The following is a 27,642-nucleotide window of genomic DNA, read 5'->3' on the forward strand; positions in this document are numbered from 1 at the left end:
ATAGATAACTAGTACTCTACTATGTGCGAAATTTATGGATTTGAATTTTGACAGCTGAACTGCAAGGCGTGCAGGGGGGGTCGACTCGTAAACGTCAGATTGTTCAAAAAACGACCAGAAATGACGAGACACGCTAATACACTAACAAAAACACCGAAACGGGAACGAAAAATACGAGATACCAACAAGTTGTTTGAGAAACCAATACGAGATACCAACAAGTTGTTTTTAGAGAATTGTACAATTGTATCTGTAATATACTTGTTTGTAAATTGTTATATATTTTTTGTTTAAAAGGGCAGAAGGAACATAAATTGTGTGTTTTTCTGGAATTTTTGTCTGAAATATAGTCATTTGAAAATTCCCTTTTTTGTTTTTATTTAAAAGCATTGTATCGATTGCGATGTATCACACATTGCGAGTGTTTTTGCCTAGAATTTTCACTCATGAATTACATGAAATTATAGTAACTTTAAACATAAAGAGTAAATCCACTCACAAGTAGGCATAGGCTATGAAACTTTTAAGTTGAAGCCTGAGTAGGGACATGATAAACGGTGTTGCATAAGCCGTAGCTAGATTTCAGAGTCACTTGGACGTTAGGTAATTAAAAAAAACGATGTATCACACAAGTTTGAGTGTGTAATATTTAGTGAATATATAAAAAAATATGTATAAATGTATATATGTTTATATAAAATATTTATATATATATATATATATATATATATATATATATATATATATATATATATATATATATATATATATATATATATATATATATATATATATATATATATATATATATATATATATATATATATATATATATATATATATATATATATATATATATATATATATATATATATATATATATATATATATATATATATATATATATATATATATATATATATACTACTACTACTACTACTACTACCATCACGCCGTTTCCCCGCAGGGGTAGGCAGAGAGGATGGAACGCCACACTCTTCTGTCCTGACATACACTCCTAGCCTCCTTCACATCCATACATCTAGTCATACATGCCCTCCGATTACGCAGACTTTTGACACCGCCAGATTTTAGGTTCTGATTAATCTGATCGTGCCAAGTCTTTTTCGGTCGTCCACGTTCTGTTTTCCCTCTCACATTCGCCACATATATTTTCTTAGTCATTCTCTCGCTATCCATTCGCTCCACATGTCCATACCACCGCAAAGAGCTCTTTCTAATCTTTTCAATTATTCCTCGTTCAGCCTTACATTCCTTTCTTATATCGTCGTTTTTAATTCTGTCATACAATGATTTTTCACACATTCGTCTGTTATTCGTCTATTCGTCTGTTATTCATCTATTCGTCATATATATATAAATATATATTATTTTACATTCAAAAAAGTTAATAAGTCTGATTATTTGAACAGAAGCCTCAATAAGAAAGACCGTAGAATAAAAAAAAAGAAAAATATTTTAGCAATTCGGCGAGTGACGAATAAGTAAAAAGGGTTCGAATGTAATTTATCATTCAGCGGCTGAGTTTAGAAACTACTAATTGCCTGAACTCTTTTCATAAATGTCGCGTTTTAGCCGTGACCTCTATATTTTTGTTTACAATGAAATAAATAAATGTTGGTTATAAAATTCCTTTTTTTAATATTGATATTATAATTATGTTAATATGTAATAAAACAAATTTTAATATAAATATCATTTGGCCTGAAAAATTAATGGTAAAAATTTCGCCGGGTGGATCCGGCCGCGCCCAGCCGGGAGCTAAGTACCTTCAGCCGGGAGCATCGATTACGGTTTTATTATGTTGCTTGCAATATTTTTTTATATTTTTACTGTTGCCATGATATTGTTAGGAAATCGATTTCGCTTTGAGATTTGCTCTATTCCTCTACATACATCTGCTTTGATTAATTTTTATTTTCTATTTTTATATGTTTTATACGTCTATTTTTATTTTCAATGCCTTAAACATCTTTATTAATCTTTTTCGGTCTGCCGGAATTCATTAGGATTTTTTAAAGATAAAATTATTGATCCGTGTCTGCATATGCTTTTATAAATTTTTAACACTACACTACACTTTTCTCTATGTATGTATTTACGTACCCACTACCTACTTACCTGTAAGTATTTATGCGATGGATTTCCTTCTACAAATAAAAATTATTGCGAAATACACAATAAAACACCTTTTTTAATTTTAAATAAAACATGTATTTAAATTTTTTTTTTCTTACTTAAAAAAATTAAAGAGATCCTTGAGCGTCATGAGATTGCGCCAATTTCGTTTTATTTGGTTAAAGTTTATCTCCTCTTCGGGTTATTTGTAATCAATTTCGCGTTTTTTTTTTAAATATATGCATTACTGCACTAAAACCCTTCTCTTCTAAATATGAAGATAGAAAGGCTATTATAGGTAATTTCAATTCTTCCCACAGAATTAGGTATTGATGACGAAAACGTACCCAAAAATCAATATAAACACATTGATTACATATTATTTTGGTTTATTTATTGACTTGGCGTTTAATTTGTAGAACTCCATTTTAATTTATGTATTAATTTTAAATCAAACACAGATTTTTTGAGTCTACTAAGTTGTATTTTATTAATAAAAAACACATAAAAAATTATACTGTGACAATTGTTTCGCCTTGTTAGGGCATTATCAAACGAATGACCATTCGTTATCCATGAATTATCATTCGTTTGATAATGCCCTAACAAGGCGAAACAATTGTCACAGTATAATTTTTTATGTGTTTTTTATTAATAAAATACAACTTAGTAGACTCAAAAAATCTGTGTTTGATTTAAAATTAATACATAAAATATTATTTTGGCTTCACAGTCATTTTGCAGATCAATAAATTACTCTTTTAAATTTGGACTAACACTTTCTACGTCTGATAAAAATGGATTGATTAACCAAGCTGATATCAAAAGTTCCTGTTAGTCTTTGAACCGTATTATCATATCTTCGATAAGGGCATTAATGTGGCTATGATACTATATGTCTTTTTTAATGGGCCCTTGTTTTATATGAAGAACTTGATAATATTGAGTATTATGCCAAAGTTAAAGTTAAATTTTGCGTATGAAAGTGTAGTTTTTCTTTATTGACACAACGTTCCCTTGAACCTCCCGCTCCCTTCTGCAGCACCCCCCAAATGCGAAAATTTTAAAAACGCCTAGCCAGACTTCCAAAACGTCCAGAAAGGGGCGCTGGCACCCCCGATAAGAAACATAACTTCAGGAAGTGGTGGACACTCCTTCTGTCCTTTTAAAATATTGTGTTTTCTGGAATTTTATATATTGTATATTATAGTAAGTCAAAAAAATTACCATTACCATTTACCGTTGTACGGCTGAGTTGAGTAACCATTATTAAACTGAACTTTTGAACTCAACTAAACGCCTAAACTCTTTTTATAAATGTCGCGTTTTAGCCGTGACCTTTCTATTTTTGTTTACACTGAAATAAATAAATTTAGATAGTGAAATATCTTCTTTGTAATATTAATATTATAATTTTGAAAATATGTAATACAACAAATTTCAATATCAATACCATTTAACCTGAAAAATTAATGATAAATATTTCGGCGGGTGGATTCGACATTCAGCCGCGGCGAAGTCACGCCCAGCCGGGAGCTTAGTACTAGTAGCCGTTTACGTCGCTTCCGGCCGCTGGCGAATATCACTTCTAGCCATAAAAAATCGAGGTAGTTGGCGGTCTTTATATAAATAGTTAGTCTGTGAAGGCGTGCTAAGCGGATCCTGGCCGATTCAGTTGGATAATTAGTGTGTTGTTTTTAAAGTTCGTTCGAAATCGAAATAATATTATGGACCATTACGGACGATAACGTCTAAAAAGTTATTAAAACAGCTTATCATATTCCAGAATGGCTATTGGGGTTGATCTCACCGTTCGAAAGCCAAGAAGAACTAAAAATACTCCACTACACAAAGTTCGCAATAGAGTCGCGTCCGTCGTAGTAGGAGTTTGCGTCGGATTTGGTCTCTTATTCCAGTAAATAGCCTTGTTTTATTTTGTTATTCATATTCGTTTCTCAGTCAAGCCAGAATAAATTTATTGTTATATCAACATCTTGGCCATTCTCCAGCCCAAGAAGAAGGCGCAATAACACGGCAGTTCCGCTTTCCCTGTCGGACTCATTTTTCTTTAATATGAAAGAAAATTATTAAAAAATCATTACTTTCATAATATCAATGATAATGATGAAAAACATTAATTTCATGTCATAACCCACATCTGTGTAAGCGCCCTTGTGGGAGTATTTTACGAAAATGGCGCTATATAAATTATCCAAAATTATTATTATCACTTAATTTATGCAAACATTCTTTTTTTTACAGTTTCGCCCCTAGTCTGAAAAACGTTCGCGAGAATTTCACCTACGAAAAACAATTTCCAGACGATGAAAATCGCCGACAAATGCTAGGATTTTTACCAAACAGAAATTCTGAACAGATTAGGCACATTTTGGAAGAGCAGAAGAGGCTAGACAGGCGAGATACTTAATTACAGAGCTATGCCTAATTTAAAGTTGAAAAGCAAAAGTGAAGGATGGTAGGTTCCATTATGTAACCTTTTTTTTTCAAATACAGATTGTCACGAATTGCCCAAAGAATAATATACATAGCAAATGTATTTTATGTCAAAACAATTAAGCACTTGCAAATATGGATATAAAATAAAAGTTTACCAAAATCGCCTATTGTGAAATCTGCAAATATTTTTGATATAGAAAGCATTGTTTTTTTTTTAAAAACCGGAATGCCATTTTTGTTATAAAAAAATCCATAAATGATATGATATTCTTCTGGTCATTCTTTACTTTCTTTGTTGACAATTGTAATATAGTTTTTTCTTAGGATAGATGTTGTTTTTAATAAAAGTAATTACATATCATTTTGTTTTATTCCCAGTATTGCGAAGACGACTGAAAGACAGAAGAATGCTAGTTGTAATTCAAACCCGGCGCAAACTAAACTATTGACTTTTTTTACTAATAAGGAAGAAAATCTCGAAGAAAAACCCGCAAAGAGCCACACTGTCGATGAATCTACAAGCAAGTATTTTTGTGAAAAAGTTTCACTCTTATCCGAAAAATTGGATGATAGTTTATCTGATTTCAAACCAAAAAATACTAAACGAATAATACAAACTAAGATTAAGGAAAATAAGAACAAGGAAAGGAAAATTAAGGGTAAAAATACGAGAGTTTCTGCTAAAACCAAAAACCAAAATTTACAGCAGTATACAAGAGATTTTGAAGAAGTTTGCGCCATTGGCGGAATAGATGTTAATCCCGAGCAACTACAACTCGCTATCGCTTTATCCAGGTCACTCTCCGACTTCCAAGGAACTGGCAACACTGACGAACCGAATAACCTAATCCTTCCGGAACCTTCTACGAGTAGTCAAGATTTCAGTTCCGAAGATGACAAAATAAAAAAAATTAGAAAGACTCTGGATCAGTACGGATTCAAAGTCCCGGTTGGACCGATACACCTAATGCCAAAATCAAATACTAGAAAAAGACGGCTAAACAGAAATCTTGCTAATTCAGCTTTAACTAAAGTTTCTCAAGAAGAAAAAAAACAAATTATTTCTACTAAAGTATCGCAAATTTTATTTGAGTGTATTACAAATATATGTAATTCGTCTAAAAGTTTACAACTAATCAAACTTAGTAGTACTGTTCTTAACGAAATCTGGTGTAAAAAATCTACGCTTTTCAATAAAGCCGGTTTAAATTTTGAGAATATGGTCGAATTTGACATATTCTACGTTAATAATTTGATAACTCCTTCCGATTCAAAAGTTGGATGTCTTTTGAAAGATTGGAAAACTATTCCTGGCCGAGATCAGAGTCCCGAGAGAGAAACGGAAACTTTGGATTTCAGAGAATCTCCCTTATTTCCAAATCATCTTGATTTATTACTGTCTTCGACTTGTTCTTACTTGAAAAATAAAATTTCAATTATTAATAACTCGCCAAGCCCTAAAAAAATGCGAGAGTCACTTATCCAAGACACCCAGCCGGATATTTCTTGTTCAATTAATAAATGTTTAAACAAACCTAAAGATCCATGCAAAGAAAACATTAATTCTACGGATGTTGATAGTCGCAGTTGTTCTCCAGAAATATTTGACGATGAAAACTATTATGAAGATGACTCGGACAATTTGCTAGCAACGAAGACAACTTGTGATTCTGAACCGGTGCAAATTGAAATATCCAATTCTTCAGATGATGAATTGCCCAATGTTTATTTAAGTCAGCCCAGAAACCTCGGTCTTGAAATGAACATCACATCTAAAAGAGAAGTCACCCTGTTAAAAGACGAATTAATATCGGAGGAATTATGTCCAAAAAGGTGGATAGAAGATTCCATTGATCTAACACAGTGCATGGAAAATTTAATAACACGCAAATTATATCCTACAAATTTTAATAATGATGTGATTATCATTAATGAAACTATAGACATAGATATAAATGAAGATATGAATAATGAATTGTGTGTTGTATCACCTGATGTCAAAGAAATAGATTTTATGAGTGACACGAAAGAAAAAATAAATACAACAGCAACTAATGATACCATAGATGTAAATTCTATTCAAAATTATGGCGATCCGCGTTTACAAAATAATATATCTGATGTTACAGCAAAATACTTAAATGTCACATGCGAAACTGACAATATATCATCGACTGTGCAATTCAACCGCAGTGAAAATTTAGCCGATGAATCTGTCAAATTATTTAAAAATAAAAGAATATCTGTAGGATTTTTTGAGGACAGTGCCCAGTTCGATGAAGTCTTAAAAGATTTTAAAACTAATCAAGATAAAGTTGAGGAAGATTCTATAGATCTAACTCAAGAAGATATTTCTTCCGAAGAACGTGATTTAAGTGGCATGTCGAGGAATAGAAACTTTAGTCAAATATACGAAAGCCAAAGCGGAATCGTTCATTTTGAATTGTACCAAGACAATATTGACCCGTTGGATATATCTAGCAGCGATACCTCGTCAAAACGTTTGGCTGAAAAAAGCTGCAAAAACGCAAACAGTATTTCCTCCAGTAGTCCAGAATATTCTCAAAAAAGTACAAATATATCTTCAGAAAGTATTTTCGAAGATTCTGCGAATGTTGGTAAATCTTTGAGTAATGTATATGACGAGTGTGATGTGGAAAATGAACATGTTGATTTAACACAACTCTCGAACGATTCCAATGTTTCAATAGAGCTAACACAACGCCTCTATACTAGCGAAGATGTTTTGAAATCTGACAATTTTGGATCAAATATTGATGAAGGGATTAGTAGCAAAAGTGAGATTTCCGGAGACGTATTTGTGTTATCTGATGAGGAGTTTAATTATTCTATAAGTAAACCTTATAAAAAGAAGTCCTTTGTTCATTCAATGAACGAAAATAGCCAAAAAACTAAAAACTGCAATGAAATATCAGATTCGGACAGCGATATTTCGGAAAAAAATGACAAAGCTTATGGAGATAAACCTAGAATTTCGCAAGGTTTTAAAAAAGATTACGAAAGTAAAGAAATTGGAGACATTTCAAATGTAATAGACCTTGAAAATTGTGTTCCAAATACTCAGTACAGATTTTCAAACAAGTTTGTTCTTTATGGGTCCTCATTTTTTGATAATATACCTTCGTGCAATTCAAGTTTGGCCAATTTTTCTAAATGCAGTACGTCGAAAGAGCTAAATATTAGCGGCTTAAAATCGAATATTGAATCTGATGATTGCCAAAAATTAGATTCAAACTTGAATGAAACTGATGATGATCTACCAAATGTTTATTTGGCAAGCAATAAAGAAGTTCATGAAAATGTGAAAAAAGATAAAAGCAAAATTGGCCACCATTTGGCAAGTAATCATGAAGAAGTTCATGTAAATGTGAAGCAAGATAAAAGTAAAGTTGGCCATCTCGGTAGTAATATAGATACTCCATGTAAATCAGGTATTATTGGAAGTGCAAATGATACTCCGGATAATAATAAGTATACTATCAAGATAGATAATGTGACGCCAGCTCCCAATTACGCTTCCATGGATACCCCTCGCATACATAAGGAACTCTCCAAGTTTGGTTTAAAACCGTTAAAAAGGAAAAGAGGTATTTATTTTCATTATATGCCTATTTATGATTTTAAATTTACAATAATGTGTCCTTACTGGCTTTTCCCATGCCGAGGACACATTGTACAATACATGCTTCGACTTCCGGTTGCGGCAAAGTTACGGAGCTAAGAACCTCCTAGCCGCGCGTGTACGTCACATCCATTCTTGAATTTCGGGTGGAGTCGGCGATCTTTATACAAATTAGTTAGTCTTTGATAGAAGCTTTGACAATTCTGGGTGCTGACAGACCGCCGAAAAGGCCATAAAACTGTTTGCATAAGGCAGATGCAGTGGCGGCGCGTCTTTCAAAGTACGAAATAATATTTTTATCATTTAACCTTTTTTTTATTTCGTTACAAATTTACATGAATGTATTGGCATTTTTTTGTTCGGGACAGAAATGATTTTGCTATACATATTAACAGGATTTCGTTATGTAAATGCATTTTTGTATAAAATTGGTTTTAGGGAGTAAATTTCGATTTTTATTTTGACATACGTCATTTTTCGCTTTATCGCAGTTCTGCTTTACTTGTTTCACAAATGAACATACTTTGGACGGGAAAGGTATTTCTCCCCGTTCGATCGAATGATGCTTAAGGACGGGAAGGGTATTTTTACCTGCCGTGACGGCCTCATTTCAAAGGCAAAAGAAGGAATTATCAAATGTTTTTATTTGAATATTATACATATACCAATCTCCTTGTTAAGATCTTAATTATATGTACATATGTAATTATCAAATCCTGCCTCCAGTGGTCCGCAGGTGAAAAAAATACCTGTCTGAAATATGTTGATCACGAGACATGCAATTGTGGATGCATGGCTTCCCACCTCCATTATCCAATCATTCAAAGCTTTAAAAAACAATTCTGTTATTTTATTTATTGTTTCGGCATTAGCTTTGTGGTAAGACATGTTACAATGATTAAAGAAAACACTTCGTTTTTTACCACTTGAGTTTTATTATAGACTACATGTTTCAGAAGTTAAACTTCCATCATTCAGGTCTGTATAATAACTAAAATATAAAATTTTTCTATAAATAAGGAGAGGAACAATTATAGAACAATTTTATATTTTATATTTTAGTTATTATACAGACCTGAATGATGGAAGTTTAACTTCTGAAACATGTAGTCTATAATAAAACTCAAGTGGTAAAAAACGAAGTGTTTTCTTTAATCATTCTGTTATTTCATGATTTTTTCGATATTGTGAACGGGTCATAGAGTTTTATTGCAAAATACTCAAAGTCCCTTTGACAAAATGTGGTATATCTTGATGTATTTCTGTATTTTTGGTCTTGTGGTTCTACGAATTATTCATTAAAGCTGTGTTCATTTTACTTTTGCAGCAGTCCAACTCCTAGAACATATCTACAGTCAAACACATCCAATGATGAACACAAACGATATAGAAACAAAATTAAAAAGAAGAAAAATCCAATACAATAGTACTATTTGTGATGACATCGCAACAGACGAATTAAAAATCTCTCCTGAAAGAACTACCATAGACAAAAAAAGAAATGCACGATATAATAATAATGTTTTTGGTCCCACTACGACAAATGAAATCAGCGTAAAATCGCCTGAAAAATACACCACAGATAATTTACATAGTAAATTTGGATTCATAGAAAATACAAACGATATTTACGAACCAGACGGAACTAAAATAGAAATTAAAAATATCGACTGTGATTCGGAAGATCTTATTTTTCAAAATAAAGAAAAGACCAAGGTGATATTCTTTTTTTACTACTTTTACCTTTTTTTAAAAAAATTACAGTACATATTGAATTATCAATGCGGTTTGGCATGAAATTAAATTTTGCATGGCCAAGCAGATCACATCAATGTTTTGTACCATTTATCAATCAGTTATGATACAAGACATTTTCATAATACAGTTTTTAACCTTTTCATAGCCGCAAATAAATTACGCCGCAGTGCTCAACAGGCCAAGTATTTTTTTGAAAAAAAAAAGTTGTCTAAAGAATTTTTTTTTGTTGTTTTTATTGAATTATAATTTACTTACCAAATATTATATCCCGCATCGATTGTTAGAGTTTTATTCTTGAAGTTAAACCAGTTTCAAATTTTCAGGATTGTCACACTTTGTCGCACACGCAAGTTTTTATTAAATTTAATATTAACACACAACTATTATTTATCAATGGAATATTTTAAAATAATAAGAAAAACACAAAAAAATTGAGCAAAATAAAAACCCCTGGCGTTCAAAACAATCGATTAAAATAATCAATATTTCAAGTGGTTTGAGTGGTAGCCCTAATGACATCTGTCAACTGTCAGCTGAAAGTGATACCGATAAATCACTTAAAAGTATTTAAAAACTTTATAAAATATTTTGTGACAACTTCAACTGATGGCAATGTATGTTCCGTTTTTGACAGATTGTCAATATGAGTTAAAACTGCGGAGTAATACGTCATCAAAAGTACTGACGAGATATCTCGTCTCTGGCCATACGGGCACTCCGCCATTTGCCGAGATATCTCGTCTCTGGCAACCATCAGGTTAAAATAATAACCCATGTGTAACCGGCGTGGGTTACGTGCGATGACTCTCAAAAATGTACACGCCTGGCCTTCTTCGGAATCTCCCAACTATGCCACCGTTGTAAGGGGTGACGTTCCAGACGGCCCCGCCGTACCGAGTTACCGAGTAAGCTGGATACGGACGGAGGTGAATGGATGTATGAGCCGGGAAGAGCGGCACTGGACCGACAAGTCAACCTCAATAGCCCTGATAAGGGCTTTCCGAAACTGGTCCGTGAATCGGTATAATGAGGCGAAACGGTCCAGGCTGCGGCGCGGCGAGTCGTCCAAGGAGCGGGAGCGGAGAAATGAAACACAGGTTTCAACAGTCACACCAGAACTGGTTTATTATTAGAAAATGCGCCCTCTATATACCCGGCCGTGATCGCGTACCGCCCGACAGTGGGAAAGTACAGCCAATCAGCGGCCGGGGGAGAGAGACAGCCATATCTCTGTCTCTCTCTAATGGGCACCGGACGGGCTACACTTTCATACCGTACCGGTGCCGTTCCAACAGTTCGTTATTACATTACAATTTACAAGTTTATTTTATCAGTAATCTATATCAGTAATCTATTTATACAACTTAACATCTAGGCGCATTTAATATTAACATTGTCTTATTCTTTCTTACATCTAATACATTCTGTAAATACATGAGAAATCGGTAGAATCCATAGAGGCCCTTCTTCGGGCCGCATTCCGACGGGCGACCGTTTCGCTCGCCGCCAGGCGCCTGGAATTCTTTTTCAGGGCCGCCGCACGGGGTGTGCGATCTGTCCGTAACACCATGTTTTTCGCCTGCTCTAAAATGAGGTCTTTATGTTATCCACACAACGCCGTCAATATACTAATAACTTATTGTAAAAAAATGTTTAATATTTTTGTTATTAATAATCTTGTCCACCTCCATAGTGTAGTGGTCAGCGCGTTTGGATACCGTGCTGGAGGTCCCTGGTTCGATTTCCAGGGGGGTCAAAATAAATATGGGTGATTTTCACTCTCATATTTATTTAATATCACCCTGGACTGGTACAAGAACCGCAGGGCTGATCACCTTTTCTTCATGTGGTAACGATCAAGAAAACACGGCATTTATATGCTGCAGTGCCCTATGCACCATTGGGTGCGGATAAGGGTTAAAAAATAATGATAATCTTGTTGTTTGACAGTTAAAAATTGATGTATTGTGTTATATATTGTATACTAAATTTAAATAGTTGAGTTGACGCTCGACTGCGAAACTGGCGTCGCGGGTTCGATTCCTGCCAATTGCAAAATAAATTCAGGAAAGATTTATGTTCAATTGGTCTGGGCGTTTGCGATGTATTTTTCACATTTACCTTCCCTATCATTATTTTCCTACCTGCATTCAAGCATCTAAAATAGACGCTTTGCGGGTTATTCCTTCGATAAAAATAATTTTAAAAAGGCATTCTCTCAGTGAGAAAAGCTTGAAGAATGGCAATGAATCGCATTATTTCATTTATTTTCTTATTTTATAAAAATTAAACACTTGAATATACCACTTTAATGAGTTTTTTTTTATTTTCGAAAACTTACAGATGTTTTCATCTTCTAGTAAAAACATCTGTAAGTTTTTGAAACTAGTCGTATATATAAATAAAACTCATTAAAGTGGTTTATTCAAGTGTTTAATTTAAAAAAAAATAATCAACATGTCATTCCACAAAGTTAATGCCGAATCAACAAATAATATTTCTTTATAAAATCAATTAACTTTGTTTTCACCACTTTTTTTAATAATACAATTCAACCTACCGGTTTCAACAATACATTGTCATCATCATCATGTGTGGAAGTTTTTGGTGAGAGTATTTTAATGTTTTTGATTTAAATAAACCCTGATGATGACAATGTATTGTTGAAACCAGTAGGTTGAATTGTATTAATGAAAAAAGTGGTGAGAACAAAGTTAATTAATTTTATAAAGATATTATAAAATGTGCCATGTATCTGCGGAAAACATTCAAGAAAATAATATTTTATTTAATGTTCCGATTCTTCTAGGTGCGTGGCTGCAGGGTCCCCCTCCACTTAGCTTTTCATAATTATTTATCAGTTCGAAGCCGATTGAGAGACGCCATACTCAGATATGACCCGGTGAATATTGATGAAATTCACAAGGGCTTGAGTAAAGATGGATACAAATATAATGCAAAGGTGACGTAGTTTTGGTTATTTTCTAGACACTAATACGTATCGCTCACTCGTTTCAACAACGTCATAAATCAAAAAACTTTATTTTTCAGGAAATAATAATTTAAAGTTTAAAAATATAATAATATGTATTAAAAATAAATATCAAGAACTTTTTACTGTGCAACAAATCTTTTTAGATAAAACCTGAATGTTTTTTCTCCATTTGAAAAATATTTAGTAAATTTTAAAAAATAATAAAATAATATATTTTTTTCAAAATGCAAAAACAATACTTTCTGCTCTGTAGCGGGTAAATATTATATTAAAAATATGCCGCTTTTGCTGGGATATAGTACATTTTCTGGGCATTCCGAAAACATGCACAACTGAAAATTGTCAATTTTTGATATATGACGTTGAAATGAGTGAGCGGTATATGCAGGCCTTTTTTTTTTAAAAAAAGGTCCCGGAACTCACTTCACGTCAGACTTTTTACTAAAAAAAATATATTCAAATATCATTTAATATTCATTTAAAATATTTTATCATTTAGACGAAACCGTTCCACTGTGTTACATGAAAAAAATCCCTGCATATCGCTCACTCCTTTCAACAACGTCATATTTCAAAAATCGTAAATTTTTTTGTTGTGCGTGTTTTCAGAATGCCTGGAAAATGTACTATATCCCAGCAAAATTGGAATATTTTTAACTTAATATTTACCCGCTACAGGGTAGAAAGTGTTGTTTTTGCATTTTGAAGAAAGGGTATTGTTTAATTCTTTTTTTTAAATATACTTAATATTTTTCAAATGGAGAAAAAACATTCAGGTTTTACCTAAAAAGATCTGTTGTACAGTAATAAGTTCAGTAAGTGGCTTGATATTTATTTTTAATACATTTTATTTTATTTTTAAACTTAAAAAAACGATCTCTTGAAAAATCAAGTTTTTTGATATATGACGTCGAAAGGAGTGAGCGATATATGCATCATGTCGTGTTAGATCATCAAAATAACATATAGGAGACAGGGCTAAAAGATGGTTTACATTTTTTTAATACTAAATATTTCAAATAAAGTTTTGTCAACATACTTACACAAAAAAAAAATATAAATGCTTGTTTAATTCCTATTTGACATTTTTTTTCAGGACCTATTTCATTTTATGGATAAAAAATGTATCACAATTAAGACAACTGACAAATCTGGTGGAACACGATATCAAAAGATACCAAAGTGAACTTACAACATCATAACCTGCACTGGGAATCGTCAAGTTACTGGAGATCTGTAAACAGAGTACTCAAATTGGAGGGAGAAAAATAATTACAATATCATTTTTACGTGGTCAAAATCAGTTTCATATGAAAAATCACAACACCGCTACCAATTCTACAGTCAACGTGTATACATGAATTCTTGAAATCAGTGATATTTTATAAAAATATAAATATATTGTCATGAATTTGTGGCAATACTCCTTAACCTTTCCAGGAGTACAATAATTGATGTCCGACTTTCTCTGGGGAGCGGGTTTTTTTTACATTAAATATGTATTTTTTTAAAATAAAATCTTTGTATTTTAAAGATAGATATTATGTAAAAATAATTTATATAAAAAATAAAGCTCACCATCTCTAGGTTTTATTTTATGACAAAGTTAAATACAAATATCCACAGATGTCATTACTATACACATTACATCATGCCAACTGACAGATAGACTTTGACGTTCATTAATGTCAATACTCCTTTGAGGAAAATTGGCACCGACGTTCATTTACATCCATACTCCCGGAAAGGTTAAGCAGGGCTTTTTTTAATTGAAAAAGGTCTCGGAACTCTCTTCATGTCAAGCTTTTTACTAAAAAAAATTATATTGAAATATCATTGAAATATTCATTACAATACCATATTTTATCATTATGATGAATTATATAAAATAGATTGTTATTACGGAAACGCAAACATTGTTTTGTCTTTTGACATCTCATCAAAGATGAAGAAGAATATGGAAGAATATGAGATGTCAAAAAATAATATGAAAATAACTCCTGTAATTGGAGATAATCCAGATTTTGTGAACAAGTATTTGGACACACTCAAAATGTTGTAAATTGTTTTGTCTAATTGATTTTTAAAATTTTAAAAATATCTGTAAAAAATGGTGCCGGAAAGCCATTCCACCGCGTTACATGGAAAAAAAGCCATGAGAATAAGCATTAATCCAAAAATCTAAATACAACATATGTATCAGTCGTTAGGCATTGTATCTTTTGCAACATTTAATACTAATTTCATCAAGGCAGGGGGGGGGGAGTCAAATAGTGAGCTTTCAATTTTATTTATGGTGGTTTATCACCAAATACTAACCACTTGAGTTATTTCACACTCTTTATAACATGAATTTTGTTAAAATATTTGATTTTTTAATGGAGCTATAACAAAGTGTTGTAATGGATCATGATAGGACTTAAAATGAATGTAAATAAATTATATTTTCAAATAAAGTCTCATTATTTATATTGTTTTTTTTTTAACCTTTGTAAAAAAAACAAAGTTTGCTAAATTATGCTTATTTTTCATGACATCTAAATAAACAATTTTCATTAAGAAAATATTGATATTGTGCTTTTAACACATTGACTGCCAAATTAGAAAAATAAAACGATCTTTGGGCCCATAACTGTAAACAGACTGCATATGAATGTGAAGGTTGCGGTTCATTTTTTTGTATTAAATGTTTTTTTCACGAAACACAAAGCGATAAAAATGCAATGATAATCTGTCCAGGGAGCCACACAGAAAGTGCATACATTTACATTACATGGCAAACGTGAAGCGTATCCAATTCACAGAACGAAAAATCCAATCCATTATTGGAGTTACATTTAACTCATGTAACCCCTTGACCAAACACAGCGTGACTTAAATATAACTCGCATGGCGTTCATTGTGATTTTCAAATTTAGTATTAATTGTCTCAAGAATGAACTGTTTACTTAGAAACGTCATCATTAAGTTATAAGATATATATTTTAGAAAGAGTTATTGTTTAAAAAGGAAAAAAAAAAACAAATATGATTCCAATAAATTTATTTTTAAAAAGCATTAAAATGTTAACATATAATAGGAATGTTGTACAGTATAAAATATATAAAAACAGCCAGATATGGCTAATCAAACTCATGAAAGCAATTAAAGGACAACCAAAAATATTTTCAAGACTAAGTTGTAAATTGGATTTCTGTAAAAACTAATTAATACTACTTGCAACACTGATTTGAAATCAACAAACGTCACAGTCGCAATTTCAGGTTATATATCTCATTATTTTTTCTTCACAGTGTTGCCAATAGCGATTTATAACTAAAGGGAAAAATAGCTGACAACACTGGCAACTTTATTCCGCTAAAAAATATGACTAGCAGATATACCTAACCTTAAACTAGCTTTTAAAACAAGTAGGTACATATTGTGCTGCCATCAGTATAAAGACTGTTATTTCTGGTTGGCCTTTATGATAATATATTTTTTAATAACATAATACAGTATTTATCAAAATCATTAATAACATTTTCATCTATTATATATATGCATATGCATATATATATATATATATATATATATATATATATATATATATATATATGTTTATTTTAGATGAAAATAATGTAGATAAATAATTAGATGAAAATAAATAAACATATATATATATATATATATATATATGTTTATTTATTTTCATCTATTATATATATGCATATATATATATATATATATATATATATATATATATATATATATATATATATATGTTTATTTTATAAAAAAAAGTTTTATATTTTTTCTAATGACAGATCTAAATATTTTTCTTAATAATTAAGCTATGCATGATTTTTTTAAATCAGATGTGTGTGCACTTTTCATATAAGTTTAAAACTAGTAAATATTATATATATTTATTTTATAAGAAAAACTTTTATGTTTTTTCTAATAACAGATCTAAATATTTTTCTTAATAATTAAACTATGCATTATTTTTAGTTTAAATCAGATGTGTGTGCACTTTTCATATAATTTTTTTAAACTAGTAAATATTTAAGCATGCAGTGTGCAACATATCTTAAAATATTCTCCTAATACGTATGTAATTTTGAACTTGTTAATTCGGGTTAATACTAAAATTGCAATTGTATACTATTGTATACTAAATAACAATGGAAACTTGTATCCTTAACATATAACAGAGGACGCTTTCAAAATATTCGTTAAGGGGAAAAAATCCTATTAGTGTGGTCCCATGTGTCCACCTTCAACAGTTTTCTGTAAAATAAAAAATAATTATTAAATCATATACAGTCTTCTCAGGATGCTTGAAAAATTCTATATGGAAAACCCCTGACTTGAAGATCGGCAGTAAACTTAAAATATATAAAACTCGTGTGCGGCTCATCATGGCATATGAGGTAGAAAGCACAGCGGACACTAGCCACAAAAAACCCGCTAAGAGTGTCAGAAATGGAGACTAAGAAGCATATCCGGCAAGAGTCTACGAGACAGAATAAGGAACGCCAAGTTAAGGGAAATATGCGAGAACGAAGATGTCGTAAGGTGGGGAATACCTCATCTTTGAAATAAGATGAATAAAAAATAGTAAAATCTACAAAAGTTAATCAACTTTCCAAAAGGTCAAATAAAATACTGTATTTAATTTGATAAATACATGCATTTTATTTGACCCTTTTCAAGTTAGCAAATTTGACATCACCCTTGTCCAAACTCAAAAAAATGGTCAATTTAGTGTCAAAGCCTTCATTTCTCGAGACAATTTAGCCGCAAAATTTGTATCCCTTGCATCGTGTTGACTAGGTGATATCTTGATCATTTTATGAATGCATGGTTATCAATCCTGTGCTTCAGGTACCAGTCAATATTTAATTTAAATATTAGAGTGAAAAATCAATATTTAATTGAATCGAACCCAGGACTTCCAGTATGGTAACTAACTGTAATGGTTAGCGCGGTAACTAATTCATTATTATTCTTCTTTGTCTTATTCCTCATTACTGAGGATTGTGACCCTTGTGAAAGCAATGACTCTTCTCCAGTTGACTACGCTGCATGTAGCGCTCCAACCACCGAGGTGCCTGCTGCTGCCTTAACTTGATCAATTTTTTATTTAGTTTTAAAAGCATACATACTTTCAACTCCTCAATAGTGTCAGCCCAATCTTCGGAAGCGATGATCTGAACCGCTGTGACGATGACCTGCTTCATCTTCTCCACATTCTTCTTGAACGTGTCCAGGACGTGCGCTACGGACACCTTCTCTCCCGAGTCGCGCCAGCAGTCGTAATCAGTCGCCATCGCGACAGCCGCATAGCAGATGCAAGCTTCCTTAGCCAGCATTACCTGCATAAGATTTTTAATTTTTTAATTTTTTAATTCTTTTAGTTGGCTTATATTACATTTAATGCAAACTATTTTTTACACTTAATTTACATCATATACATCTTCTTACAGTAAACAAAACATTTATTTTTAAATTCTTTCAGACTCTTTTCATTCTTCATACATTCAGGCATCTCATCATACATTGTCAAACCCTTATACATTTTACAATTTTGCGAGTATGTTTTTTTCAAAAATGTCTTAGTTTATCCTTATTTCTAGTATCATACATTCTATGTTCATGAAAATTTTTGTTTAATTTATTGATTTGGCGTTTGGTTTGTAGAACTCCATTTTAATTTATGTATTAATTTCTCTTAAACTCAAAAAATCTGTGTTTGATTTAAAATTAATACATAAATGTTTTGTTTAAAACTTTTTCATCCTTAAAATATTTGGGTAATTTATCATTGAAAAATTTATTTATAAAGATAAGCATATTATATTAGTCTTTTTTATAGGTAACCAGTTGAGATCTTCTCTCATTTTTTCTGTATTCTTTTACATATTTTTCTTAAGCACTATTCTCATAGCTTTATTTTGAATAATCTCCAATAAGATGCATAATTTTTGTCATTTTTATTTGTTTGATATTGTCGATAAGCAATATAATGTTATTTATTGTTTCGGCATTCACTTTATGGTATGACACGGTTAAATTATAAATAAAACACTTGTATTTTACCACTTGAGTATTATATTGTTAAGACTAGTTTCGGAAGCTACAGATGCTTCCATCTATGGGTTTGAATATTAACTAAAGTTTGATTGATTTCATGTGTTTTTTTAACAATAAAATACAACTTAGTAGACTAAAAAAATCAGTGTTTGATTTAACATTTAATAGACTCTAAAAACCGTCAATACATATTGTGCCACCCTGTGTTATTTCAAGATTTGTATTGATATTGTCCGCCTCCGTAGTGTAATGGTCAGCACGCTCGGCTACCGCACTGGAGGTCACGGATTCGATTCCCAGGGGGTTCAAATAAATGTAAGTGATTTTTTCACTCTTATATTTATTCAATATTACCCTGGACTGGTACCGGAAGCGGAGGGCTGATCACCTTTCCTTCATGTGTTAACGATCAAAATAACACTGCGTTTATATGATGCATTGCCCTATGCACCATTGGGGTGCGGATAAGGGTTTGAATGAAAAATGTATTGATATCTCAACATAAAGAGATGGAACGAGTGCATGATTACAGCACGGTTGGCATCCTTGTAATCCAGAACTCACCTCGGGGACCATGGTCATGTTGACGACATGCGCGCCCCAGGAGCGGAACACGTTGCTCTCGGCTCTCGTGGAGAAGCGAGGGCCCTGCACCGTGACGCACGTACCGGCATTGTGCGCCCGCACGCCCAGCTGCGTGCATGCGTGCTGCAGACAGGTGCGAGTGCGCGGGCAGAATGGCGGCTCCGCTGGCACGTGGCACACGCCCGGGAGAGACCCTTCACGGCCGTCGAAGAAAGTCTGCTCGCGGTTTTGTGTCCTAAAACATTAATGGGGTACTTTTTACACATCTGTTATTCAAAGACAAATTTTTCCCCGCTACACTTGTGATTAGGATAATTTTATTTTGCTTTTTCATTTTTTTTAAATAAATTATATATATTTAATGTAACTGCAGACAGTTGGTAGAATTCCATATTGAATTGTTGGGTAATATATCCAAAATAAAACAATGTTTGTTGGTTGGAAAACAAGGTTTATTTATGTATATGTTAATACGTGACGCGTTTCGTCTTCTTAGGACATTATCAAACACTTATTATTAATATTTTTATTTTTTTTGTAATAATTTCATCACAATATGTCCCTTATTTAGTGTGGGTATGTCCAATTTAAATTTAAAGAAGAAAGATTCAAATTGAAAACGGAATGTACAAAATAAATGAGGCACATAAAGATCGATTAGATTTAGCGATGTCTTATTTGGAAAATGACAAGACAAAAAATTAATTACGTGAGGAATCTTGATTGATATAAGATATTGAATACATTGTATATATCAGGAGTTCCCAATCTTTTTCAGCCCGCGGCGCAATTACAAGTTTAGTATTTTGTCTCACGGCGCCCCTCTTTAATTTTACGGCGCACCAGGGCGCTTCGGCGCATACTTTGGAAACCCCGGGTACATATTGTATTGTTTTTTAGGGATCAACCTTATTTATTTATTATTAACTACATACCTTCATTATCATTTTTAAGATATATAAACTAAATATACTACAAATACTTGGGAGATTGCATAAAAGGCAAGGAGAATTTTTTTAAGGCAATTAATAAACACAACAAAAATAAAAAATGTGACTGTCATTTTCGTAAAATATTCCACGTTCAAAGCATAAATGGGTGACTGATTGATATTACCTGTCAATAAAGTTGTCAAGAATGACAAAATCTCCGGGTTTAATTTCCTCCTGAAGTGAACCGCAAGCGGTGGAAGCCAGGATATGTGTGCAGCCGAGAGTTTTCAGGGCCCAAACATTGGCACGATAGTTCACCTACAATTTAAAGCATGTTAACACACTTAGGACGAGGAAGGTATTTCTACCCGTTCGGTCGATGATGCGGAATGCATCGAAACACGTGTAACAGTAGATTTTAAGAAATAGTGGTATTTATTAAGTAAAACTTGAATTTAAAATGGATAGATTTTACCACAAAGTGACTGCCGAATCAATTAGTAAATTTTTAGTGTTTGGATTATAGAGGTCCTTATGTAATCAACTTCATCTAGCAAGTTTCAAACAGATTTTTTTTATTGAATAATACAAGAGTAAGTAAGAGAGCTTGCCTGATGAGGATTGATGGTATGTTGGCGCCCGTGTCTCCCAATCAGAGCGCAAGGGACGCCCTTGATGGTTCCCTCCAGAATAACGTCGGAGGGACGTCCGTAGGGAGTGTCTACGGCACGCTCCACTTTATTTTCCAGTAAATCCGGGTCATCCAGACCAGACCCGCCAATTATACCTATCTAAAAATGCAAAAAGCCAAAAACATATATTTTTTTATTACATTAGTCTCCATTAAAAATACGCACAACTGAAAATTGGCAATTTTTGATTTATGACGTTGTTGAAAGGAGTGAGCGATATGTCGTGATGGGTCGCACACAAGTTTTGTAAATTTTAATATTGCTGCCAATCTTTATCTCAGGATTTTTCTATATAGAATTTTTCAGGCATCCTGATATGGCTGCAGCAATGTTTACTCGAAAAATATAATCTCTTTTATTACAGTGGAGATGATGATGGCGGTAACGTGCAATAATGCATTCTTGGTATATTGAAGTCGAAGGAGTCGTAACAATCGGCGGGTATGTATGAGGAGATGCATGAACGTGGAAGAGGCGAAGAATGTTTGCAAAGACAGAGTGGTGTGGCATTCTATTCTCTCTGCCTACCCCTCCGGGGAAGCAGCGTGATGGTAAGTTAGTTAGTTAGTTTTGGTTTATTGAATAATCATATTATTCACATTTTGAGTAGTCAAAATCCTTGATGGTTGTCAATCATGGGTAGAATTTTACATGTTTTTATAAAGTGATCATTTAAACCAGGCTGTGACAGATCGTAACCCCTGTAAATACTCAGACTTCCATGTTCTTTTTCATATATGTTGAGATATCAATATAGATCATATTATACTATTTATTTATTCGGCATTAACTTTGTGAAATGCTTTTTTTTAATTAAACACTTGTATAATACCACTTATTGAGTTTTATTTCATTACACATGACTAGTTTCGAAAACTACAGTTGTTTTTATCGAAGGGTGAATAGTAAAACTACTATTAGTCGTCTTTTTTTAAAGAAATAACTTCAATAAAGAAATAATATTTTTAAAAAACAATTTAATTTAACTCATCATATTTTTTAAAATACATAAATAGGGGTCAAATGATATTCAATATTTAGGTCAAAGCATTCCTGATAAGAAATAATACTGAATGACGTTGTTTGCCTAATTCATTATATTCAACAATATGTTATAATCAAAAGAATGTAATGCCAACGAACTCAGGCAGACGGAGATTATATCTCGATACTTTCTGCATTTCATAATATGTACATACATAAATTTTGGCATAAATGTAATCTTTTGACGTTATTAACAGTTTTGTTTTATATGAACTGCGATAATTTTGATTTAGTAATTTGTAAAGTCTTCTTTTTCTATGTTCACTCCCTAGGTGGAGCATATGCCCAACACGAGCCATCTCCTGGCTTCCTCCCAGGTCAGTCTGGCATCCCAAAGTTCCGCTGAGAATAGTCGATGAATGGTCGTCAGCGGCCTTCCGGGGAGCCGGAATCCTCGGAGTCGGAAGAAGAGACATGAGGGGTTAATGGTCTCAGGTGGCATTCTAAGGACATGTCCCAACCATATCCACTTTCTCCTCTTCAGGACTTTCAGTATGAGGGGCTGTTGGGTTATTCTCCTCACATCGTCATTCCTGATGAAGTCATACCACTCATCTGACATTTAGCGTGTTTTTTGTCAATGTGGTGTCTGCTATGCGTTCGATCCCTTATTTAGAATGATTTCAGTAAACGGTTTTGGTAAAATGTGAGTTTTTCTTACATACATTCCACTTATTGTACATTTTACGACAGTCTCGTATTAAGGTACATTGAAACAAGTCCCATGGTATAGGGTTAAATAATAGTGAAATAAAAATATGTACTAATTTTCGACTCGTGTGGATATTGTGTAAGCACAGTAAAGTAACAGAATAAAAGAAACAAAGCAGAGTATTATAAAAAGGAAATATAAAGGATATGAATTAAATCAATTTTTTTGTGTAATGGTTAGCATGTTAAGCTACTGTTCTGGAAGTCCCGGGTTTGATTCTCAGGGAGGGGGGCTTGAGAATAAATATTAGTGATTTTACACGTTAATACTTTTTAAATTATATTTAATTAATCTACTGTGACACGTGTTTCGATGCATTCCGCATCATTTTCAAACACCGTATGTGAAGCTAATTCTAAATTTTAGAGTTGGGTCCTTGAAAATGATGCGGAATGCATCGAAACACGTGTCACAGTAGATTTTTAAAAATAGTGGTATTTACTAAGTATAACTTAAATTAAAAATGGATAGATTTTACCGCAAAGTGACTGCCGAATCAATTGATGAAATTTATTTCATTACCCTGAAGCGCAGGAGAGTATAACAAAAAAAGGGCATAACACTGCACCAATACGATGCAGTGCCCTATGCACCACCGGGTGCGGATAAGGGTTTGAAGATGAAGAAATTTCAAAACCAGAAAAAACATTGAATAATTTAATATTTATTATAAACTACAGATATAAAGTGTAAATTTGAAACCTAATACAAAAGGAATATTCCTATTATGTCACAGTTAAATTCCTTGCTGGAAAACTAAAGCCTGTTTGCTCTTCTTGATGGACTCTTCGATTTCGATAGCCTTCTTTTTGAATTTGTCAGCTAGAGATTGATTTTTGGTCGTCCCTTCCCCTCTCTGGTACATTTGGCTCAAGTTAACGCAGGAATACAAGTGGTCCATGTTGCACGCCATTTGCGTATACTTAAAAGCCTCCTCCATGTTCTTAACCAGGGCGAAATTGGCCGGGTCCTTCGCGAGGGCCGGCTGGCCGTGAATTTTCTTCTTAAACTCGTCCTTTATTACACCGCTGATGTACATACCAGATAAATAGTAACAGGCGTTAGCGTTGTCCTTGGTACAACTCAGTTTTAATGACTCGATTGCCTTTGGTATATCGGCTTTTATGCTAGAATTTGGAGGACTAACTAGCAGAAGTCCGTAGCTCATGCAAGCGTCCGGATCGCCGACGCCACAGCCCTTTTCGAAATACGGAAAAGCTCCATTAAAATCTTCTTTTACCCCTTTCCCAGTTTTATTTAACAGCAAGTAGTTTCCATATTTATAACACGATTTACCGAAATTCCGGTCGTCGCAATTATCTTTATAGACTTTTGAGGCGGTCTCGACATCTTTCTTGATAGCTTCCATGTAGTCTCCGAGAAGGTGACAAGTTTCGGCATTCTTTTCTTTGAAACACCCGAATCTGTACTCGATGCCGAGATTGTTCAAATATTCTTTTACTTCTTCCTCGCTTTTCAAATTATATGCCATTTTCAAAATAAATTTGCGAAATATAACCTCGAAAACACTCGACTCCCGAAATTGTCCGAAATCGAAATGTCAAAAAGTGTGAATCGGGGTAGGAAACTTGACGTAATATAAAAAATATGTTATTACTGGGTGTGAATTATTCAGAAAACTTCTTACCTTGACTTTAACAGACATTTCTGAGAAATATTTTCCAATTAAATAGTTGCAGTATCAAATTCGGCCGTTCAATGTTAATTACAGGCGCGAACCAACAGAAAAACATCAAATTGAATCAAATTAAATAAATACCGGACGGTCGAACGGCGCAAGATGACAATAGAATAAAAAAATGGTATCAATGATATAAACTTTTTTGCCTTATGGTAAGTAATCGTGCGTGTGTGTATCCCTTATTACTTTGTCCGGGTCTTCCTTATAGTCTGTTCAGAGTTATTTTACCTCTAGTTTTTTTTTTTTTATTATTTATACTGCCAAATAAATCATTTGAAAAAAAACACAATAGGTAAAATAACTGTGAACAGACTGTACCCTTCTCTTTTTTACATTACAAATATTAATCTTTGTTATGTATTTAGATTGGGGGTGGTCAAATCATGTGTCCAGTTGACAGTATCCATCAAAGAATATATGGTTTCAACCATTTCAACCATACTTTCATTCTACTGATAAAATTTGTGAATGTTCTAATAGCTATAAAATCCAAATAATCTAGACTAGATTAAAAAACATTCTTGTTTACTTTCTCCTGCTGTAAAGGTAAAAAATATATCAATCAATTAAGAATAATCAAGAGTTAAAAGTCGGTTGGCTTTAATAAAATCTAACTTTGATCCCAAGTCCTACGCCCGGCGTTCATCCAAATTTACCAAGGTAATCTGGTAATCTCTCATTATTTCATGAAAAAAAATCTGTAACAAAGGTAACTTTTTGAGCTGTATGTGGGGACCCTAATACATTTTAAAGCAAAGGTAAGTACTTCAAGATTTTAAATATAATCGGTGCTTTAATGACCTTTTGTGAACCCTAAGGTAACTAGCATGCGCGTTTTCCACATTCGAAATATTTTGATTCTGAATTCAGAATGGGTTTTTTTTCTAGCACCCGCCAAAGATTATATACTATATAGTAGCACCCGAACTCAAGTACACTCTTGTAGTACATGGGGCATCGTAACTGTATTGTAATTTTACATGATGATAGAATAATAATTCTAATCTGATATAGGAGTGAAATGTATTTGATCGGATGCAGATTAAGGAAATGAAAAAGACCAGGGCGAAGGACATTACTGCCATATGGGAAAGAAAAAAGAAATTAGAAGCAATGGCTAGGACTAGTAAATCGGGGTTACATACTTTTTATGGATTTTTATAAAAAGAAGTTAGATCAGAAATAACTTTTTAAATGTAGATCTGATATTCCATTGAAAAATTCTTAATCTTCTTCTTTTATAGCTTTTTTGCCCTCCCACAGTGTTGAGATGTTTTTTACGTTGATAAGGACTTGGGTAAGCTTAAAGCCAGGTTTTTTGCAGTCTCCTGAAATCAAAGTCACCAAAAGTGGTTGGTTAGAACATTTTGGTTACTTGTCCGGTCCCGAACCTTTTCATCCGGCTTTTCAGTGTCTAGGTCCTAGACAATGAAAAGGCGGATGAAAAGGTTCCGGTATCACTGCGGTCTCCTAGACTCTAAGATACCGCAGTGACCCCTAATCTAGCCGATGTACACGTTTTGGTGTCTGCATCTTAACTTTTGAATAGCTGTGTTTCCTAGGAATAAAAATTACTATTTTCCGAATTCGGAGTCCCAAATCAAAATTTCGGAAACTGACGTACGCAGCAAGGCTAAACAAAACCACTAACAACACTGCCGATAAAGGTTCAATTATTTCATCTTTGGAATTGTGCGTCGGATTGCACGGGGACGGTGATATTCGGCGATTGATATGTCACAATATTGTTTTAAATGAAATTTTATGATTTAATACTTGTTTAAACACCTCGGCTTCTTCAATCGGTTATTATATTTTTTGTTGGAGAACTAGTGGACATTTATTTTGATAACAATAATTTGGTGATTACTTGATATTGTGATCCCTATCGATCTCTTCTACCGCTATGCCCATTCAATACAATTAATTACTAGGATTCATTGAGGTTTGTGCTACATATAAACAAAAATATTTTTTACGTATTATGTTATCTTTATTCTATGTTTCTAAATTAAGTGACCGCATTGTTTGGTTCGGCAAATGTTGATCTTAACCCCTTTTTAACGGGAATATATTGATAAATTGAGCATTTTCTAATTTGCATATTAATTAGAACACTTATGGCTACGTTTGCTGTTGTTTTGATTGAGGTGAAATTTAATATGATGATGCTAGCATGTTTCACCCCTCGATTCAATAATTAATGGCTTTGAATTATTTTGCCTATATTATAATTTTGTAAAATGTACGAAAATTTATATAATTCATTATTGTATTTTTGATAGAGAATATGGAATAATTTCTGACCATGCCGCGGCGCTTATCGACTTTTTAAATAATATGTTTAAATTTCTAACCCTTATCAATACTCAATAGTGCATAAGGCACTGCGTCGTATTGACGCAGTGTTATCTTGATCGTCAATTGGAAAATCTCTTAAATACATACTTATGCATATTTATTTATTTAAATTTCATCTACATAAAATAAATAAGTACATTAGCAGGCTTATTGCTAAAAAGCAATATCTTCCAACCAACCAAAAACTGACTAGTGATATTGTTCAAAACGTTTGATACCTTATATAGCTGTTTCCAATCAGAGGGTAGATAGTACTTGACCATTAAAAAAACATAAGTTACAAATTGATGATATAATAAGGAAGGCAAAGGAAAAACGGAGTTTAGGGAAGGAGGTAGAGGGAAAAACTAAGGGATGAGGTTTGATGGACAGTTGGGATTCTAATGATAGATAGATTACTATCTATCATTAGAATCCCAACTGTCCATCAAACCTCATCCCTTAGTTTTTCCCTCTACCTCCTTCCCTAAACTCCCTTTTTCCTTTGCCTTCCTTATTATATCAACCACCGTTTTAATATATTTTTTCATGTTATTAACAATAG

The 27,642-nt window shown here is 32.9% G+C and overlaps 5 protein-coding genes across 15 annotated transcripts in view; 3 read left to right on the forward strand and 2 right to left on the reverse strand.

Moving 5' to 3' along the window:
• The first annotated feature begins 4,429 nt into the window (after positions 1–4,429).
• LOC148307510 (uncharacterized) lies at positions 4,430–10,458 on the forward strand. The gene is made up of 4 exons (XM_088263320.1): positions 4,430–4,615; positions 4,975–8,204; positions 9,567–9,955; positions 10,321–10,458. Exons 1-4 carry the CDS (start codon positions 4,578–4,580, stop codon positions 10,402–10,404), a joined length of 3,741 nt encoding a protein of 1,246 aa, XP_088119446.1. The 5' UTR covers positions 4,430–4,577; the 3' UTR covers positions 10,405–10,458.
• A 312-nt stretch (positions 10,459–10,770) lies between these two features.
• On the forward strand, positions 10,771–16,580 carry LOC148307511 (uncharacterized). The gene is made up of 3 exons (XM_088263325.1): positions 10,771–11,094; positions 12,807–12,959; positions 14,089–16,580. Exons 1-3 carry the CDS (start codon positions 10,771–10,773, stop codon positions 14,176–14,178), a joined length of 567 nt encoding a protein of 188 aa, XP_088119451.1. The 3' UTR covers positions 14,179–16,580.
• A 152-nt stretch (positions 16,581–16,732) lies between these two features.
• Positions 16,733–24,844, reverse strand: Mtap (Methylthioadenosine phosphorylase). The gene is made up of 6 exons (XM_088263323.1): positions 24,684–24,844; positions 21,199–21,378; positions 20,772–20,905; positions 19,635–19,890; positions 18,143–18,352; positions 16,733–17,264 (listed from the first exon to the last, which is right to left on the reverse strand). Exons 1-6 carry the CDS (start codon positions 24,699–24,701, stop codon positions 17,229–17,231), a joined length of 834 nt encoding a protein of 277 aa, XP_088119449.1. The 5' UTR covers positions 24,702–24,844; the 3' UTR covers positions 16,733–17,228.
• On the reverse strand, positions 23,680–24,655 carry Coa7 (Cytochrome c oxidase assembly factor 7). The gene has a single exon (XM_088263324.1). The coding sequence runs from the start codon at positions 24,525–24,527 to the stop codon at positions 23,772–23,774; it is 756 nt and encodes a 251-aa protein (XP_088119450.1). The 5' UTR covers positions 24,528–24,655; the 3' UTR covers positions 23,680–23,771.
• A 1,579-nt stretch (positions 24,845–26,423) lies between the features above and the next one.
• simj (transcriptional repressor p66-beta simjang) overlaps positions 26,424–27,642 on the forward strand; it is a 37,465-nt gene continuing 36,246 nt past the window's right edge. For 10 of the 11 annotated variants that reach the window (XM_088263284.1, XM_088263289.1, XM_088263286.1 and 7 more), the window contains exon 1: positions 26,441–26,682. The gene's annotated coding sequence lies outside the window, so the exon portion shown is untranslated. Of the gene's footprint in view, positions 26,683–27,642 lie in introns of all 11 variants that reach the window. The other variant, XM_088263294.1, reaches the window with a different exon arrangement.

Source organism: Brachycentrus maculatus, unplaced genomic scaffold, assembly GCF_059751285.1.
Source record: "Brachycentrus maculatus isolate JH-2025_06_01 unplaced genomic scaffold, ASM5975128v1 h1tg000198l, whole genome shotgun sequence".
Taxonomy (NCBI): domain Eukaryota; kingdom Metazoa; phylum Arthropoda; class Insecta; order Trichoptera; family Brachycentridae; genus Brachycentrus; species Brachycentrus maculatus.

Excerpts from the sequence above, each read along its gene's own strand:
- Mtap (XM_088263323.1), bottom strand. Across the intron at positions 18,353-19,634 it reads ACATGACCATGGTCCCCGAG|GTAATGCTGGCTAAGGAAGC; the intron begins GTGAGTTCTGGA and ends AATCTTATGCAG. Across the intron at positions 17,265-18,142 it reads ACACTATTGAGGAGTTGAAA|AAAACTGTTGAAGGTGGACA; the intron begins GTATGTATGCTT and ends TTTATTTTACAG.
- Coa7 (XM_088263324.1), bottom strand. The coding sequence starts at position 24,527 with ATGGCATATAATTTGAAAAGCGAGGAAGAAGTAAAAGAATATTTGAAC.
- LOC148307510 (XM_088263320.1), top strand. The coding sequence starts at position 4,578 with ATGCCTAATTTAAAGTTGAAAAGCAAAAGTGAAGGATG. Across the intron at positions 8,205-9,566 it reads ACCGTTAAAAAGGAAAAGAG|CAGTCCAACTCCTAGAACAT; the intron begins GTATTTATTTTC and ends TTACTTTTGCAG. Across the intron at positions 9,956-10,320 it reads AAAATAAAGAAAAGACCAAG|GATTGTCACACTTTGTCGCA; the intron begins GTGATATTCTTT and ends TCAAATTTTCAG.
- LOC148307511 (XM_088263325.1), top strand. The coding sequence starts at position 10,771 with ATGTGTAACCGGCGTGGGTTACGTGCGATGACTCTCAAAAATGTACAC. Across the intron at positions 11,095-12,806 it reads AGCGGAGAAATGAAACACAG|GTGCGTGGCTGCAGGGTCCC; the intron begins GTTTCAACAGTC and ends CGATTCTTCTAG. Across the intron at positions 12,960-14,088 it reads GATACAAATATAATGCAAAG|GACCTATTTCATTTTATGGA; the intron begins GTGACGTAGTTT and ends ATTTTTTTTCAG.